Genomic DNA, 20,186 nt, shown 5'->3' on the forward strand with positions numbered 1-20,186 from the left:
TTTTTTATAAGAACAAACTATATAAGAATATAAGGCTTCGATGGCCAATGTTGAACAAAGTATACAAATATTTTAAGGCTTTTCAGACTCTAAAACACCCGATTTCTTAGGAAAAAAGACAAATATACTCAAAAATGGAGAAAACTAAGACATTTTTAGGTTCCAAACTCAAAAAGCTAAGAACATCCGAAGGCTTAAAAAATGTTGCATGTTCTTATAAAAAACGTCTATTGATGATTGATTGGTTTCTATAAACATAAAAAATATTCAAAATATATCTACCTTGAGGGAAGAAATTTTGGGCTAAATTTTCTTTTCGTTAAAATTTCTAACCTTTTGGTATCTATCGCTCAGCAAGAAATAAGTTACCTAAGAATGTTCTTTCTAATGCGTTAGCGCCTGATTGGTCAAAAGCCAACATTCTTCACCTCGAATTTGATTACACGTTTTTTTTCAAGAAGTCCAAAATTAGTATGTTCTTAAAATGTTCATAATCTAACCATTTTGTGAATATTTGTGTGTAATTTCCTAAGAAATTGGGTGTTCTAGCAGAGTCCGTGAAGCCTTAAAATGTATAACACAGGTTAGTTTCTGTAGCCTTTTTGTTCATATATAGTTTGTTCTTGTGAAAGACGTGTTTTAGGCCCTCCATTCTAGGAGGCTTTATCATTTTTCGGTATTTTTAGAAATATTGGCAAGTGTTAAACTGACATGAGTGTCACTAGTTTCTTTACTTTACCCTCGTAATATTTTTTCACACCTTGTCCACCCCATATCAAGTTTTTCAAATAAAAGAATGGATTTTGAATGGAAAATAAATTGTAGATTTCAGGGGAGGACTTTTCTTGACCCTAAAGTATAGATTTATTTTGTGACAGAGTAGAATTCCAGACACAGAACACTGTGTTATTTTTTGAAAATAAGGTTTCAGCTTGTTATTTATAAAGATTTTATTGTATTAAAAGTTTGAAAATAATAGTTGAACTTATTTATGTGGGAATATTTTCAAAATTAAGGTCCTAAAAAGTATGATTTTTTAACGATTAGAAGACTAAAATTATTGGATAAAATAAAGGTCATTTCAAGCAACATAAGTACGACGGACTCTAAATATATCTTTTTGATTCTGTTGTTACTGGTAACAAATTTTTAGGCTTTGGTGGCTTCTTACAACTAAGCTTTTGGTGCTTAATTCGAAATGTTCTGTGCCTAAAATTTCAGTCTGTCGCTAAACAGATTCTAACTTTAAGGTCAAGGACAGTCCTCCTTTAAAATCTACATTTCATTTTCCATACAAAATCCTTTCTTTCTTTACAATATCTTGACATAAGGAGGACAAGGTGTGAAAAATTTTGTTGAAAGTAAAAAGTTGACATTCAATTTATAATTTTTGACATGAAATTGACATCATGTTTACCCTCGGTATAGTAGTGTATAAAATTCATAGATTTTTATTAAATAAATTTTCTTGCGGGATTCACACGATATTCTTAGTAAAAATATTTTATTGAAAACTCTCGGGGAAAATAAAACAAACACCATTTCCTTATTTCCCTCATTTATTTCCTCATAGGGAATAAATTTGACATCATTCTTCTCTGGTATACTTTAACTTGGTCTCCTAACGCTTTGAGGGTTAATAATATGAGTATTGGAAAGAAAAGTTAAATTCATTCTTGTATACAAAATCCAAAATTTTTGAAGCCTTCGGATGTTCTTAGTTTTTCGAGATTTAAGACTAAAAATGTTCTTAACATGTTCTTATTTTCACCATTTTGTTGGTATTTTTTTCTGTTTTCCTAAGAAATCAGGTGTTTTAGAGTTTGCAAAGCCTTAAAATGTTCTTAACTTGTTCTTAATATTTTGGCCATCGAAAGCTTATGTTCTTATATAGTTTGTTCTTATAAAAAATAACGTGTATGAGGACCTATGAAGAAATTAATTCAACGACTTCAGACAATTAATTTCAATCCTTTCTGAAATATTCTAGTCCGGTCTCCGCACGCTTCAATAATTTATAGATGAACTAGGATGAGAAAATATGTATTTTTTCAAAAGGGAATGAAATTGTGGCGTATTTTATAACCATGAACGACTTTTTGGAAGATTTCTCAAGTCGGCCAAGTGTCTCGAAGAGACAAAAATATTCACAAAATGGTGAAAATGAGAACATGTTAAAAACATTTTTAGACTTAAAACTAAAAAGATTAAGAACATGCAACCAAAGGCTTCGATTTTTTTGGATTTTCTTATAGAAAGAGCGTGTAATGACCATGAAATATGATTCGAATTAAGAAATACCTTATTTTTTCATAAGGAGGAGTTCTCAATTGTATAACTTTGTGTATTTATATTGGCAATTTTTTTCTTCATTATTTACACGAACAACTCTCCTCGTATCCACCTAAAAAATTTCGAATGATTTATTGTTTTTGATACATATCCTATCAATCATTCTTTATAAAATTCTCATCTTATTTGCTACATTTTATCGTATGGCAAACAAGGTAGCTCTTTCGGGTTTTCCTTTTTCAAGATGTCCCTTTTTAAAGGAGAATTTTCCACCATATCTGCTGGCAGATATGGTATTGGACTAAATCAAAGAAACAGGCTAGCCAGGCGAAGTACGGTGTTCAAAATTGTGGTTTTATAATCCCCGGCTTGGTTGAATTGATCGAATCAAAGATAAAATGATCCCCAAAAGGAGAGAGATAGCGTCCTCAATTATGGAAGCTATAAAGAAAGAGTGGCTTTTACGGGCTGTCACCAATTGCGGTAAAAATAAGTTTACACTTTTTTATGAGAGCTATGAGGCTCAAATACTTCAATTTCACCCTCTAAATAAGAACCTGATATAAATTTGAGGCTCATAGTGCCAAAAAAACTAAGAGCAGCCGACCCTCGCCAAAATTTAACTGGTTCTTATAAAAAAGGTACATACTAACGGCGAAGATCACGATGGACAGTATAGAGGTACATTGTATGCTCCCTGTGCGTTTCCCGGGCGCTAAGAGATCCTTTCATGTCTGCTATAGAAAATTGGAATTTTTTTCTAAGGAATGTTCTCTTTCAGATAGGGGAAAACTCTTTCGTCTGTCATTTTTATTGCATTGCGTCAGCAATAAACATTTCTAGGTTTCTGATTGGCTGTTAATGTCGTCATTGGTATTTCCTATTGGCTATTCTTTCAAATTGTATTGTCGTCAACAATCAAAATAAGATATGAAAACAAAACAACACAAATTCAAAACCATGCTGCTATAGCTCTTTTTTGTTGTGTATTTTATAGTTAAGCCCTAGCTTTATTATTGTTTTTGGCATGGTTTAGAAACAGAGATAGTTTACGCAGAGGTATATTTATCTAGCTAAAGACACTTTTAAATGTAAACACAAAAAAATAATTCTTAGGGGTTTCCTTAGAGAACAATAGTAGTGGCAGCAAACAGTATAACTTGGCAACATAGATCAATTTCAAGATCAGATCAAAATTATTTAATAAACAGTAAAGACCTTATTATATAAAAAAGAAAAAATAGAAGCGCCAAATATTCAAAAATGGGAATTGAAAGGTAAAAGTTAATTTCTTTCTTAATTAATTCTTTGATAATTTGTTGTATATCTTTTCTTCAGTATAATAAATGAGGCACTATTTTGATATTTAATATTTCAAAAAATGATTATGAACTTTCAGGTGACAAGAATTATCATTCAAACTCTTCAGACAATTTTTGTGCTGAAAATCTAAGAGAAAATGGTAAAAGAGTTTCACTGATTATGTTTTCAACCTGATTTTACAATAGACTCTTTTAAAGGATTTTATTTAAGATGCAATTCAATATTTTTGTGGTTTTTTTATTTATATACTTATTATGAACTTTTAAAGTTATTTGATGCCACAGAGCCCGCTAACTTTTAAAGGGTTTCCTTGGTCGTAAAAGAATTAAGATCAAGTCCAAGTTAGACACTCTTTACTTAGATCAACAATTTTTGACTTTTTGAAAATTCTTTCTGAATTCTGAACTTTCTGAATCACCCACAATTCTAATGCTGTACTCTGAGCTCTTGGAAAATGCTTCGAAAGCAAAGAGACGTGCAACAAATTTAAAGATTGACACTTTACGAAAACTACTTTCCGGTCGGATGTTATGATTGTTTATGCTTACATCAAATGGAATTTCCAAACTTTGCAGCCCAAAAATGCGACCTTATTTTAAAGAAACTTATAAGAGACATTTAAAACCTGGTAAACTCAACATTGACCCCCTTAATTCAGCTTCAAAGCTGGGACACAACGTTATTTCAACGTTCATCTAACGTTAAATGAACAATGAACAACGCTGTGTGCTGTTGTAATTCTTCACGCTGCATCGGTGAACAACTTTCTAAATGTTACCATGAAGTAAGTACGTCGTTTGAACGTTAATCTAACGTTATATGGATGTTGTAAACATAAGTCAAACGTTGAAACAACACTATGTGCAAGCTAGATTTCAGCGTTAGTGTTGATGAGTATGCATTAAGTCGTGTAGTTTTAGCGTATAGCTTATAATTAGCAGAAATTCCAAAAAGTGGATAATCTGAAAAGCGGAGCCAAATCAATGAATAAAACCAAAGCAAGCTGTAGCAATATTTTTTAGCCTGACTTCTGGCGAATCTGAAAAATCTTTGGTTTTTGTTTCATCCGATTTATCCTGATCATTAAAGTACTTTCTAGAAACTTTAATTGAAAGGTATGAAATTTTGTCAAGAATTGAACGAAAATACAAAAGCTAATTCTAAATTTATGCGAAAAATTGCAAATCAACTATCCCTGACTTATAGGTCGCAAGTCAAATATAAGCTTTTCCTCAAACATGTCTGGGCATGCCCGATTCCTGATGACGTAATTCTCCAAAAATGTAATGGCTAAGAGAGAGTGAAGTACGTATTTTGAGTAGATGCTTAATTTGGCGGCGTTCTGTAACCTTTTGCATACTAATACACTCTGTAAGATAAACAACACTGAGACGGAGATCAAATTATGATTTTTGTGGTGTAACATTGTGGTTATTTGACACTCCTTCTTATTGTTTTTTAAACAGTTGCTAAGCCTTGATTTGTGATGCCTGCAATTTGCTACCATGCCACTTAATGGCTTCAGGAAATATTCAAACTTTGTCAAAAATTCTTTTAAAATTTCGAGGAAAAAAGAGGAGCTCATGTGATTTTAGAATATTATATTTTTCCCTAAAAATCTTTCATTTGAATCAGAATCAAAAATAAAATTCCTTTCTGGGATATCTATTTTAGATTTAAACTTCTTCAACATGAATGCAAGCAAAAACAATAAAGAATCATGGTTAAAAGTTTGATACTTTTACTTTTATCCTCATATTTGATTTCATATTTTATGTTGATTTTAATTGGTTTATTTTTGGACTTTCAACAATTTACAGGATCCCACAAATATTCGTTAAGTAGAATTTATATACATTAGGTGAAAAAAGGAATTAACAAATTGATTAAAATCATTAGCAAATCTGTCAATCATTTCAAAAGGTTGTTAGAAAAATTTGTTAAAAAAGAAAAGTCATTAACGCAAAAGCATGAGTATCACTCAATAGAAATTAACATACAATACAATTAATATAATAAAGCATCTACAATTGTTTTAAAGATGCTCATTAAAAATTATTCAAAAAAAAAGTCTTCATTTTTTTTGTTGTGTGCTATTGAAAATGCTTGTTAAGAGCTTCCTGTAATTAACGACCTGTGTCATTGTGAATTTTGTTATAAGAATTTCTAAATTATAAGAACAGAAAGTGTATCTAATTATGATTAACATTACAAAGATCTTTTGGGAACCAATGTATTTTATTGAGATTTTATGATTGTCAAAATTTTAATTATTTTGACAAAGAAGCCTACTAACATTTTTTCCGTCAATACCTGAATTGGAAATTGTTAAATTTTCAAGCCTTCTAGAAGATTCGTGCTTTATTTTTCCAATAAAAAAAATTCCAGAAAAAAATCTTACAGGCATAGCTCATCTTTTACGCAACATTTTTTTCGTAATTAAGAAATGGTAATCATTAAAAGCATGCTAATATTTTTTTTTGGAGTAAAGAGCATCGATAATATTATTTTATATGATTAAGCATATCACATTATTTGTGGATTTAAATGATTTCATTATTTCAAAAATGCAGTATGTCTGTCATTTTCACTAAGTTTGTATTTTAATATTTTGATAATTTTAAGATTTTGATATTAAACATTTTTTCTCAAGTGATCAATTATTAAACTGTGTTTATTTGTACAAGGCATCATAAGCGTTCTCAGGGAGATTATGGCAGTGTAAAATTTTCCAAATGTTTAGCATTCTATCTAGCAAAAAGATAAATTTTTAGGAGGAGGTCAAAGGTCATATGGAATTGCAAATTTAGGGACGAGATGGAGTTTTTACAAGCTCTTATTTGATTTGGTTAGTCGTTAACCAGTAATAAAACAATTTTGTTACTTTTTCTAAAGAACGCGTCATTTTTATTACTTCAAATGACCAATTATTAAAGTATCTTGTAAAAACTTCATCTCATCTGAAAATTTAACCCATTCAAATCTTTTAACATACTGTATTACTTCAAAAATACGCCCGGGAGTAGTTTATTAATTTTTTAGAAGAGGCGTCTATTTAAGACGGGGGGGGGGGTTAAAATGATACCCAGCTTGCACACAACGTTGTTTCAACGTTCATCTAACGGTAAATGGAATTTGTGAACATTAGATAAACGTTGAAACAACGTTGTGTGCCAGCTGGGTCTTTCTTCCAATGTTTTCATCACAGATAATATCAACTATGCTTTTTCTTTTATTTTGCAGACTAACGATGAATGATTCGTCCCAATACCTCCAGCAATTACTCGGTCAACAACCAACAGGTAAACAAGTTTTAACTACCTTAAATGGATGATTTTTATCTCCAAATCAATTATTAGGGACTGCAGTAGACTCTCGCTTATTCGAACTTTTATCATTCGAATCACTCTATAATTCGAACTTATTCCCAATCCCCGTCAAGGAAAAATCTACTTTTTCTCTAATTTTTTCTATAATTCGTATCTCTCTGTAATTCGAACAAATAAATTTTCCCCGTTTGAGTTCGAATTAGCAAGAGTCAACTGTAATTATTTCGTGAAATCGCGAAAATTAATCCAGCTTAATTCCATCGACATGTATTCCTTCAGCATACTGAACTTCTAGCCTTCTTGCTGACTTCAAAATTAATAATAGTGCAAAAACCCCTGTCTCACTACCTTTTGGATTATCTTAATTTTATCTACTTAAGTATTATCCACTTTCAGCCCATTGGCGGACCTTAAATTCAATAATAACGCCCCTGTCTCAACCCCTTAGTAGACATTTTACTTTTATCAAATACCTCCCTTTTGGGGGAAATATTTGGTAACCCTTTTTCTGATACAAAGCACTTTATATAAAAGGGCATTGATTTACATGTATACAAGGTGGCATTTTTTGTCAACACAAAATGATTTTTATCTCCATGATAAATTTTGTGTTGACTTTAGATTTTTCATTAAGCGGTTTGAACTTTGTCATAGAGGCTCGTGCATTTGGTTTTTCACCCTGAAGTTTTACTTGATAAATTAGCTGATTTTTTTCTATTTTGAAGGTATTTTTACAGTCATGAATTTATGATAAACTGACAAATTTGGATTTAATAAAGGGTATTTCTAAAGATTCGGTCTTGTTTTGATGTCTAAGAGGGGACTAAGGTGTTTAAGAGTCTTTCTAAATGAATGAGTTTGTTTGTTCGCGGCAATTATTGGACCTCCCAGTAAAGGGTTAGTTTGCTTGACCTAGGAGACGCCTCATTCTGCTAATTTACATTTTTATAGACTTAAAATCCTGAAAAGAGATAACGTTTTTTGATTTTATTTACATAATGGAAAATGCCATGGAATTAACAGTTTTACAAATATTTCGTGTCCAAGTAAAAGGAGTTACAGATTTGAGGGAAATCACAGCTCTATAGTTTCTTCAGATTGGACTTTGAACTTTTGAAAGAATTCATATAAACCGGCGGGCAAGAATAACGTTGATGATCACATTTTAAAAACTTGCCAAAAACTTAAAGAAAACTGATACTGTATCTAATTCCAAAAAGAAAGGGAAATGGGTTGTCAAAAAAAGTAACACTCTTTCCTAATGTATGATTGGTCGAGGGGTCAAATTACTTGTGGTTTTTCGCGCCTTTTTTCACCTTTTTTTCCCTGTGTAATTTTTTTTGATGATGGTATATAAAAATGTTGCATCAAAAAATTGTTATTCATATTTTGATTATTTTTTCTTATGATGTAAGTCAAGTGGTATTGTTTAAATTTTATTTTGGGGTCGATCTAAAGTGCTGCCGGTCAGACAAACGAAGTTTTTGTCTGGGAATTTAAGTAAGTAGTAGGTTATTCTTTGTAATCATTCAGTTTTTTGATCAGGGTCAATTTTACTTTTGAATGTTTAAGAAATTTAAATGTTCATTTTTCTCGGTACTCTTGAAATTTTCGCATTGGTTAAACACGACGTTTCGTGACAGATAAACGATAGCAATTTTACACCCCTGTCTCAATAACCCGTGATTTTTGATAGTTTTTTTACCCGGGCTGCCAATTTTCCACCGGAGACAAAATTTAGCCTGTTTATGAGACTTTTTTCACCAGCCTATTCACCGGGGCTGATCTGACCGAGCCATTGACCCAATTTTTGTAGTAGGATACCTTGAAATGTCAATTTGAACCTAAAAACAACAAGTATTAAATGATATATATTTTTGAAGAATTTAAGTTAATTTCAAACATTTAATGATTCAGCTCTTAGTCAGCAAAATTTTCAATGTGTTTATTATAATCTTTTGGTCCTTGAAATTTAAGTGGTTCTAAAAAACCTAAAGTGGAAAGAGACATTGAGATTTAAAAGGTATTTCTCATGTCCCAGACCACAAGGAGACTCTTAAGTGTATGTTGTTTGCAGTCAAAACATAAATATTAGACCTGCATCTCGAAAAGGGGAAGGACCTAACGAGCAGGGAATGAAGTTAAGAAAAAATACAGGACATATAGGCAGGTCATAGTATGCCTTCTCATACTCTGCTTGCACATAACACTGTTTGAATGTCAATTTAGTATTTTATTGGCGTTATTTACATTATAGATGTTGTTTTAGCTTTAAATGGCACCAAAACTAGAAGTTTGGCACTAGCCCTTTTTATACATTTGTATACATTTTAAAGATGGAGCTAAATAGACCTTTTCATAAATTACATCACGAGCATCACTTGCCTCGTTTTGAAATTATTGCCATGGTGATTAACTCCCAGTGGATTTTATTGCAACTACTTTCTATTCATAAAAAAATCATTTAATGTCTCAAGGGAAATCGTTTGAATACGAACCAAGTGATGTTCGTGACGTAATTTTTGAAAAGGTCTATTCCCTGGATTGACTCGGAATCTTATGAAAAAATAAAAAGCCTGCTAGTAGTTTTCTATCTCTAGAAATCAGAGATCTAAGCCGATGTGATCCAAGTTGGTATATAACGTAAGTTGGTCAAATGTCGACATCCCTCTTCTAATTTCGACACCTTTTTTTAGAGATAGGAATAATGGAAAGGTCGGAATCACTGATGGAAATTTTCTTTGCTTAGCAATCAGAGAGGAATAAATCGTTTGTCTATCAGTAACTCCGACCTTCCTATTATTTCTAAAGAAATGTGTCGAAATTGGAAGAGGGATGTCAACATTAGACGAGCTGGGTATGTCATCTTTATGAATGGCATTTTTATATCAAATCTAACTTTTCGTTTCATAGAAGGAAGTCCACAGCTACCTGTGATGAAATCTGAAGACGAACAAGAATATAATTCGAACACACAAAATGTAAGATTCTTATCCAGCTGGCACACAACCTTGTTTCAACGTTCATCTAACGTTATATAGATGTTGTGACTGTAGTATATCGATTTCTTTTTTTACTGTTTTAGATTAGCATATTTTGGGAAATTTTTTTCCTGTTAAGAAACTTATAAATTCTTTTATAAATATAGTAGAAATGTGATATTTACCATGGTTTTAGAAATATACAAGTTTGACTTTAGCATAATTCCAAAATTCCTGGAAATAGTATATTTCTTTTGATTTCAAGGATCTGTATTATCAAATTTATAAAAATTTACAACGTATGGAAGTAAAATTTTCTCCCTTGTGCGGAACAAATCTTAAAGCTTCACTTTTTATTAATCGAGAAAGTTTCCTCTCTAGGTCCTTCTGGGCTTTGAACTCGATGCTCAATGCTCATCTTACAGGGGTATTTTCATTTCTCCGCAATTTTCATTCTAGGGACTCAACACTATAGTTTTTATTGCCAAATAAGGGTCGGCTAAAATCTAAGTTCATTTCGTGATTTTACAATTTTGTAAAGGATTTAAGCCGATTTTACCTCGAACTCCTTTCATCTCTTTCTAGTCATTCATGGCACCAGAATTTCAATATTTTTCACAACAACAAAATTCACCAACCGAATTCACCAACATCCAATCACCATCCAACTTCAGTCTCTTCAACACTGTAGCCTCGCTTTCACCCAATGGAATGAGCGCAGCCAATCAACAGGCATTGGCTAGAAGAATGAATGGATATCACAGGCATCCTATGGTACGTACCTTCCCAGCCGGCACACAACGTCAAAACAACGTCCATTTGACATTCATAACGTCTAAATAACGTTATTTGAACGTTAAAACAACGTCGTGTGCCAGCTTTTATGGTTTTCTTTCTAAGAACTAGGACACATTTTCTTTTACTATAAGCATAACGCTTGTAAGCATTCATTGTTTAAGAACAATAGAATGCTAAGCATATGGTTCCATTTCTAAAAACTACAATCTCAGACAAAATATTTGTTACAAATGTCACAGTTTTTGACCCTTAAAAACCCCTTCACCCAGTATCAATGTTGTTCAGGGCGAAGAAGGCCTCCAATTCAATATTGATAATGAGAGGGGTAAAATACACTCTTTTAAAGTTTAAGGTTTTTGACATTATATTCTGTCAAAGATTGTGGTAAATGTATTTTTACTATAATCACAACGCTTATAAGCATGTACAGGCTCAGTTTATAGCATCTAAACAATGGCTCTATTTTTAAGAGCAATAGAATACATAATGCGAGCCTGATATAGGTAGACACTTGCTTATGAAAAAAACATGTACATTTTTGTTGGGCCTGGTATAGGGGTATATATACTTGCTTATGAAAAAAAAAAACCAGTTGAGGTTTGTTGAGGTTCAACTGTTGCTAACAAAACGACAGAAAGTTATAAGCTGTCAAGTTGGGTTCAACAACCCAATAGAAGAAAAGGTTTCTGCGGAGCTCTGAATAACTCATCGTTATTTAGATGGACAATTTTAGTCCTTTCAGCAAAATGAACTGCCAGATTTTATAGACTAACAATAATCACAAAGTGTTTCAAAAGGAATGACCTAAAATCTTATCATTTTTAACAAAACCATAACTTTTTTCGTTTGTTCAGGTCCCAGGATTAATGCCGAGTCATATTGAACAATTGCCAGATACCACAATCTTTCCTGGTAACTTCAGTTTCGAACTTTCCCTGGGTCCACACACCGAAAGTGCAACCAAGTCTGCAGATTACACGTTCTCGCCATCCCTCAAGAAATTATACGTTCAAAAAGGTAAGCTGAATTAAATACCCAGCTGGCACACAACGTTGTTTCAACGTTTATCTAACGTTCACAACGTCCATTTAATGTTAGATGAACGTTGAAACAACGTTGTGTGCCAGCTGGGTATGATGGAAGAATTTAAATGTCTTTTAAAAAGGTGGGAGATGGAAAACATGTAAGATGGATATAGATTTATTAAGTCCGAAGGGCTACGTCACGTGACATTACAATAGAATTTCAGCGCTTGACCAATAAGAAGCTTCCCAGGTTTTCGAAAACAATAGCAGCAATATTTTTAGCGATATTCACTTTTCTTTGTTTGGAAGAGCTTAAAGCACGACATCTAGCCCTTCGGGCTTTATAAATCTATAGATGGAATTAGCAGAAACATAAGCTAAAAATGTCTTAAATACGTATGGTCTTGATATCAAATTTTCTTTTTGGCAAGGAGGCCAAAAAGTACGAAATATATAAACTGTCTCTTATTCAAACCTCTACAATTCGAATTTTTCTATAACTCGAACTAAAACATTGGTCCCCTACTTCGGGCTGCTTAAGCAGGCAAATAGTAAGTAAGTTTGTAACCGCAGTCGAGGGCGACCCAAAGGCTCCCTTTACGTATAGCTGTCTACCCGAAGGTAACGATCGCTTTGCAGCAGCAGGAAAATACTGTAAAATGCTCCCTTTTGATAGCTGACGATTCGAAAAAGATGAAACTTGAAGTACTATAATTCAAATATTGTTTTTTCTTGTACACTGTAAAATGGTCCCTATAATTCGAATTAGAATTTTAGTTCCCAGAAGATCGAATAAGAGAGAAACAACTGTACTATTATTTGGCTAACTGTCAACACTTATCTTTCCTTATCTACATCATAGGAGCACATTGTCCATTCAAACTAAAGACATCTCACCAACCACCACCAAACACTTACATCAAAATTCTCCCCGTATACAAAGGCTCACATGTTCTTTCTGAACCCGTCAGACGTTGTTCCAACCACGCAGAAGGTGACGATGAAGGTAAGATTCCCCGATTTTCAAATATTATTTCCCGATTTTCTCGGATTTTTGAACCCGACCAACGTTGTTCCAACCATGTTGAACGTGACGATAAAGGTAAGTTTCCCCGATTTTTTTCATCCGATTTTTAAAGCTTATTTCCCCGATTTTCTTGGATTTTTGAACCCGTCCGAAGTTTTTTCAAACATGTTGAAGGTGACGATGAAGGTAGATTTCCCCGATTCTTCATCCGATTTTCGATGGAGGCGGGTCTAATATAGAGATTTTTTTCAAATCCAATTTATTCAACTTTTCGATGATCTTCAATCAATCTTAGCTATTAACTATATTCATTTCGATTTTAGCCTGGATTTTTCTACTTTTTTTACAACTAAACTGAAATTAACTAACCGTCCGAGATATACGACACAATTATCTTGGCTTTTTTCTAGGAAACCCAAGGTACCACTTCATCCGCGCCAATAACAGACAAGCCCATTATGAAACTTCCGATTCGGGCCGATTGTATCTTACCATACCATACACTGGCCCACAAGTAGGTGCCGAGTATCAAACGGAACTTTTATCCTTCATGTGTTTCAACAGCTGTGGACATAGCAGTCACTCCAAAAGAAGAATCGATGTTATCTTCATGCTCGAAAATAAGTAAGTACTCCATATATATTAAATTCAAAACAATTCACCTGGAAGGTTTTTATCTTCTCCTCGTAAGGCTATATAAAATTATAAGAAACTTCTTTAAATTCATATTTTTTCTTGCTTGACTCAAATTACGAAAACCACTTTGTATGGTAGTACATTATCTAAGAATCGATTCTAATCCGCTTGATTTCTCGCCAAAAGATATTCGGGAGCAGGTATTTGTACAGCGTGAGATGCTAGGCAATTCGATCTGCCTAGCCAGGGTGCAGTGCGCAGTGCTGATTATTCCCAGTAAATACGAAATGCATAAACCTGCTCTGCCATCCAATCTCCTGAAAGAAGATAGTTGGATAATATAATGAGAGAGAATTCCCTGACTGAATTTGAGTCGAAAGCATATCTCTAAACTTACTTCTTATTCTTTATAGCGGGCAAGTATTGGCTCGCCAAGTCATCGAAGTTCGTGTTTGCGCATGCCCAGGACGTGATCGAAACAACGAGGAACAAACAACACCACGTGGCATGGGAACAAAAGCTGGACGAAGAGGTTCATCCGTAGCGTGTGCTCGCGGTGGAAAACGAAGAAAGTTGAGCAGCATTAATGGGGATGAGGAGATGTGTATAAAGGTAAGAAGGAGTGGACGAACGAATGAGTGGATGAAAAGAGTGATAGAAGCAACAAGTTAACCAGTGATCAAATAATCTTTTGAACAGGCTATAAGTTGTAAGTAAGAGGTTATTTAACGAAAATCCGGAATCATCGCCGAAGGAATTTTAACTTGAAGTAGGAGCTCGGTAGTTCAATAAATTGATTGATGACAACAAAGAATGATACAACCGTGAACAGAACTTGCTGTGCGATAACCGATTTCTCACTGCTGACTCCCCCATTTCTCCACTTAGAATGTTATCTTGCAACTTTACTGACTCCACATCAACACTAGCGAGTTTATGTATTTGTACTTTTGAGGACGGTAGAGTGACTGAAGCGATTTGGAATAACCCGCACTTCTAACCCGCAAAATCGAGGACGGTAAAAGTGCTGATTTACCGTCGTCCTCAGCTGGTCATGATCTAGTCAAATTAGAACCTTACTGTCTCCGTCACAGAAAAACACAAATACATAAAATCAGTACTGAAGATGGGGGGGGAGAGACAAAAAGACGAATAGTTATGCAAAGGATTGTATATCTTCTTGTTTTTCTCTTCATCTAGACCAACAATCCAATCCATTATCAAATCTTAACACAGATACAAGAAGTTTTGGAAAACAATCAAATGGCTTTCATGCAAAGAAATACACAATCGTAAGTCAAATCACTTCAAAGTGTTGTACACGTTTTTTTATAAGAACATCCAAAATTGTTAAAGCCTTCGGATGTTCTTAATTTTTTTAGTTTTAAGCCGTCTTAGATTTAAAACCTGCATCACCAAAGTATTAGTTTTACCAAAACATCAATTCGAATTATAGAGAACTGAATGATAAAAAACCATCACGTGTGTCATGTTAAAAGACGAGATACCTTCAATTCCTTTCACTTTATATATTACAGACCAACATCGATAGCTTCGAGTCCAGGCAATGTTTTTCATCCAATGGTTGGTATTCATCATGACAGCACAGATGAAGATAATTCATAGCTAGGTATCTAGTCTATCCTAAGAAGGTCGCTATACATCGCATTTAAGTTATTTTCTGTTTTTTTTATATATTACCTACCATACACCTTTATTTTACAAAGGTCTAAAAAATTTTCAATATTAAAGATTTTTTTAAGAATTTTATTATTATTATAAAAAGTTTATTACTTAATAAGTTTCGTAAGATTGCGGATAATACAAACTATATTTTTTTATAATCCATAATATAACGTTAGATGAACTTTGCAGCAAGGCTATAACATATGACACAAAAATGCGTCAGTTAGATCCAATCTGAACCATCGGTTAAAACACCCCTTCTCACAGACCCGGTAGGATTTTTCATCCAGTGTGGGGTAAAAATAACGGAAGGAAATACTATAGGGATTAATATTCTCATATTTTTTATAGTTAGGGATCTGAATTCATTTTAATTAGGATTTAAATTTGATCAAATCTAGTATGAATTGTTCGCGATCTTACAGGAATGTGACCAAAATTATTCTTTATCATTATTATGATTCATTATACAATATTGTTAACCGGTTACTTTTTCGAAGCGGGCTACATGACTTTTTTGCGCAATGCAATTGGTTCTTTTCGCATGACGACGGGCCTACATTGTCCAGAGTTGCCCGTCGTTAGGAAAATTCATTGTGACGTCACTTTTTCAAAGGAAAATGAACAATGCGTTGACATCATTTCTCTCATTTTTTATTTCTGACGTCAGAAATTATAGCAATTTTTATCTCTTTTCGCTTGTTTTTTCTGCTTTATTTCGCTATTTTTCCTGGATAAAGCGCTAAAAATCAATCAAAGTTGAAGGAAACGGTTAACAAATACAATAATGACCGGTTTTTTTCGGGCTGTACTGAGAATATTGCCCTCGGTCAACGTAACAACCTCGCAAGCTCGGTCGTTACTTGACCTCGGGCAATATTTCTCAGTACAGCCCTCACTAACCGGTCATTATTGTATTAATATCAAATTATTATCATATTATACATATTATATGTGATTTTTAGATATTACGTTTTTTTGAATTTTACATTATTCTGAAAATTATTATATTCAATCTATGAAAAGTGAATCTCTTAACATGAGAGATAATACTTTGCTAGTGCTTTTTGGGTCTCGATTTTTTAGAGACTTAAAAACACACAATTTTTCAAAGGTTTTTATTTTTCTGATTTTATATCAGAAAAACCTTTGGATTTTTTTTGCAATTTCATTCAAAATGTTTTTCTTTTTGGGTGAAATTTTAAGCGTTTTATGCTTTAAAAATTTAATACAATATTCAAAATTTATAATGTTTGATGAAAAATTTTGATAAAAATTATCATAAATTATAGTTTAAATAAAAATAGTTCAGTTTCTCTTCGTGTATTTTGGTAATATTATGGTTTGCTGGAATACTATTTTTTTTTGTATATTCTTTTGAAAGATGATTTTTGTTGTTGTTTAGTATCTTTTGTATAAATCTATCTGTATATTTTTATTGCCTTGATTTTTTTTCACGGCTTAAAGGGGTGATCAGATGGTTTGAGTTTCTTGTATTCTTGTATTGTCCTGAGTAAAAGCTCAGAATGTTTTTGCCTTACTGTTTTCCAAAGTTGAGATGTACAAGTTACAGGTTTTTGTCTTTTAGTAAGAAAAAGATAAAATTTCAACGTAAAAACGGTGTAAGAGCCCATTTTCAAGCTGCGATATCTCCAATTTAGAAAATATATTGACAAAAATACTCGGAGGTTTTGACTCAGGGGGCCACAGAGGGTTTCTACAGGCAAACATCTCAAACCATCTGATTATCCCTTTAAACATGTGCAATTAAAATCTGATGGAAGTCTGCTAAACAAAAACATTCTTGCAAAAAACATTGCTGCTCAATTTAAAATTAAAAGTCTAGAATTTCTGCTTAAGATCATATCAAAATCATATGAAAATTATATAGATAGAATTTCTAGATTTCATTGAGTAGCATTTTTGTTAATCTCCAAAATTTATTATTATGTCTAACTTGTATTTAAGAGAATTTGTTGTTAAAGTTGTTTTTGTTTATGTATATAATTGTAGTTGGGTTGTGGAATGAATGAATTAACAAAATGAATGGATTTAACTTTACTAATCAATAATGGTGACTAATTATGAGGGATAAAATTGAAAGATTTTACCCTACAGTTATTTAGCATATATCTGGGTTAAACGAGATTTACTTTGCGGGGCAAAGTTTAAATACAGTGTGTCCAGAAATAAACAAAGCGAAATTAGTGTAAAGAAAACCTGATTTTCCTGCTATTCATGACGTAATGTTTTCTATGGAAAGACCCAGGTTTTTGCCAGTAGTGGCAAATTTTATACAACTTTTGTCTAGTTTAAATTTGCAAATACTGGCTAAAACCGGGGTATTCCCGTAGAAAACATTATGTCATGAGTGTCATGAATATCATGAATCTGAAATAATCAAACTTATCACTCGAGCGAGAAATAATTTGCAATAGAGTAATCGAGAAATTACACGAGTTATTAGATTTCTTGTCTAGAAAATTCTACAATTGTTTTTTTTTCTGGACATACTGTATTTTAGAAATTCAATTTAGTTTCTTTGTGAAAATAAACTTAGCATTGTAACTTGCATAGAATTTATATTTTATACCCGAGGCTTGCTATTTTATTGATATCTTTTTTCATGACCTGTTTTAAAGGTCTTTATAATTAACGAAAAGTTAATTTTAATTTCGCTCGAGACCTTTGCCTTACATCGGTCTTTCCATAAATTATTTTGAGTGCAACGACTGCCTCGTTTTGAAACCATTATCTAGGTGATTAAATCTCTTGAATCTTAAAGTGTTCTTCTTATTAAGTCTTCTGAGACTCAATTACCTAGGCAATATTTTGGAAACGAGATAATCGTTACTAATGAAATAATTTGTAAAAAGGTCAAATATATGCACGTATTGATAAGTCAAGAGTCGCGTCATCAACTCGAAGCAACTTGGAATTAAATCAGTTAAGAATTTGAAGAGACATTAACTCGGTTCAATATCGAAAAGTTTTGAAGAAATTATACTAAAAAGGTTTTGTAACTTTTTGTGGAAAAAACGAAAATTTTATTTTGTTTGTTTATGTTTATGTTAAGTAGTAAAATAATATGTGTTATGTGTTGTACAGGTATTTTAAGGAGGAAAAATTTTATCAAATTTTTGAAATATCTGTGTGTAAAAAAAGTTCTGATTCCAATGAAAAATAATTTCTCAATTCTTATCTGGTCCAATCCAAATTTTATTATTTTCATATTTTACAGTTCACAATATTATTTGATAAAAATGGGAATTCCCTGTAACAAGTTATATCCATACAAGGGTGGGGAAACATTTCCAGAGGGTAATCCGAGAAAAATTTCCAGGGGGGGTTATTTTGTCATTTTTCCACGGGGTAAAAAGTTATTCTAAAATTTACTTCGGTCACCCTCACTTTCAGGTTTGAAAAGAATCTTTCCAAGGGTATTTTTGCAAATTATGCCATTTTCTAGAGGGTTTCCACACATTTTCAATGATATTTTTTTGACTTTGTTTTTTGGTTCGTCCACCCCCTTGTATGGTTTTTTAATGGAACAGCCCAACAGCAAAAATAATTTTTACGTGTTCTAATTTACCTCTGGAATGTAGATTTTAGACATTAGATTAGGTTTAGATTAGATTACATTAGGTTCTGAGGATTCAAAAGTTAAGAGCCGTTCTAATAAGGATCATAATATAGCCTAGAAGCAACTGAATCCCTTCAAAAATCAAAATATCCAATCATGAATTTTGCCCTTATGTATTACAATGAAGTGAATACAATCGCTCTCATGTTGTCTTCTGACCAGCCACCGAAACCGTTGGAATATGGAAATGGATGTGGAGATGGATTTCTCCCAATTCACTGTCTCTGTCCAGTCAGAAACAAGACAAGTCAGTCGAAATGGGCAATATTCATGATTGATATCTGTTGTCGCATGCCCAAACCTTCCGTTAGTGTAGTAGTTGGTGGATTCCAAAACACTAGCAATGTGGAGATGGATTTCTCCCAATTCACCGTCTCTGTCCAGTCAGTAGACAAGAATTCACTTCCAGCTCTACCCAGTGGCAGTTGAGTCCTCGGGTTCCACATGGACCCGTACCTCAATGGTAGAGCAAATGCCCGCGAATGGCATGATTGTGAGTTCGAGTCTCGCTGGATTCGTTGGTTTTCCAACGGTTTCGGTGGCTCACTTCAAAACATCCAATGAAATAAAGTGGAAGTACTGATAATGCCATTCCCACCCGAACTTAAAATTCTGAAAGGGTTAACATACCCTAAATTATCAATATATTTTGAACTTCATTGTACAAAAGCACGGAATCAATGAGCTATGGAGGTTTTATTTCGTAAAATTTATCTGCCCCAGATATTTTCTTTTTCCTGTACACAAACGTTAGTCTGGTAGAATAACCCTTACCGCTCCTTCTTACGGCAGCCACAAGGTTAACACCGGCCTTTAATCTGCCACTTTCCGAACTTACGACAATAAAGGCGAAAAATTTGGCAAAATTGGCGAATGTCTCAAAAGTTCGAAGATTCACCTCCCAGGCTTCTGACCTAACACTCAATACATTTAATACATCGGAAATACAAGTTGCCTGCATACTATGAACGAATAAAATCAAACTAAACTTACGTGTCAGGTGATGTCATTTGAATTGATTGCTTGATCGTGCTGAAAAGTGCGATCTAGAAAAAAATATTCAAAATTTTAAAAATGAAATATTCGTCATAGAATTCTCCAGTGGGATATACTAGGGTTAGATAAGGTAGGGTAGGAAACCAAAAAACGACCTTTAGAGAGATAAAGATTTTGCGGACTTTTTTGACTTTAAGAGATCCTTAAAGAGACCTGGGAAAATAAAAACCCCGTTTGCATATACACATATACGCATATACAGAAGAACGAATAGAATTGTGAAGAAATTTTTCCAGATATTGTATATAGTGCTGATGTAAAACACACGAGCCCTCCTCACCAGAGAATATATTAGATTTCTAAATTATAGCCATAAGTCTGGGAGTCGTTATATATTGGTGAGGTTAAGTAAATCGGTATAATCACGACGACGAACGAAAATTTAACAGG

At 33.1% G+C, this 20,186-nt stretch overlaps 1 protein-coding gene and 1 long non-coding RNA gene across 6 annotated transcripts in view; one reads left to right on the plus strand and one right to left on the minus strand.

Moving 5' to 3' along the window:
• The window catches only part of LOC136822976 (cellular tumor antigen p53-like), a 46,345-nt gene extending 30,032 nt beyond the window's left edge, over positions 1-16,313 (plus strand). For 2 of the 5 annotated variants that reach the window (XM_067079278.1, XM_067079277.1), the window contains exons 2-10: positions 6,859-6,917; positions 9,858-9,925; positions 10,511-10,699; positions 11,578-11,740; positions 12,611-12,754; positions 13,186-13,399; positions 13,825-14,023; positions 14,612-14,703; positions 14,950-16,312. In XM_067079278.1, coding sequence (XP_066935379.1) covers positions 6,866-6,917; positions 9,858-9,925; positions 10,511-10,699; positions 11,578-11,740; positions 12,611-12,754; positions 13,186-13,399; positions 13,825-14,023; positions 14,612-14,703; positions 14,950-15,037 — 1,209 coding nt within the window. In that variant the 5' untranslated portion in view covers positions 6,859-6,865 and the 3' untranslated portion in view covers positions 15,038-16,312. Of the gene's footprint in view, positions 1-3,347; positions 3,570-6,165; positions 6,188-6,858; positions 6,918-9,857; positions 9,926-10,510; positions 10,700-11,577; positions 11,741-12,610; positions 12,755-13,185; positions 13,400-13,824; positions 14,024-14,611; positions 14,704-14,949 lie in introns of those variants that run through there. The other 3 variants (XM_067079276.1, XM_067079275.1, XM_067079274.1) reach the window with 3 other exon arrangements.
• The window catches only part of LOC136822977 (uncharacterized), a 29,121-nt gene that overhangs the window by 8,609 nt on the left and 326 nt on the right, over positions 1-20,186 (minus strand). The window contains exon 2 of the long non-coding RNA XR_010848975.1: positions 19,734-19,786. This is a non-coding gene — a long non-coding RNA (uncharacterized lncRNA). The remainder of the gene's footprint in view (positions 1-19,733; positions 19,787-20,186) is intronic.

Source organism: Clytia hemisphaerica, unplaced genomic scaffold (assembly GCF_902728285.1).
Source record: "Clytia hemisphaerica strain Z4C2 unplaced genomic scaffold, Clytia hemisphaerica genome assembly, whole genome shotgun sequence".
NCBI classification, from domain to species: domain Eukaryota; kingdom Metazoa; phylum Cnidaria; class Hydrozoa; order Leptothecata; family Clytiidae; genus Clytia; species Clytia hemisphaerica.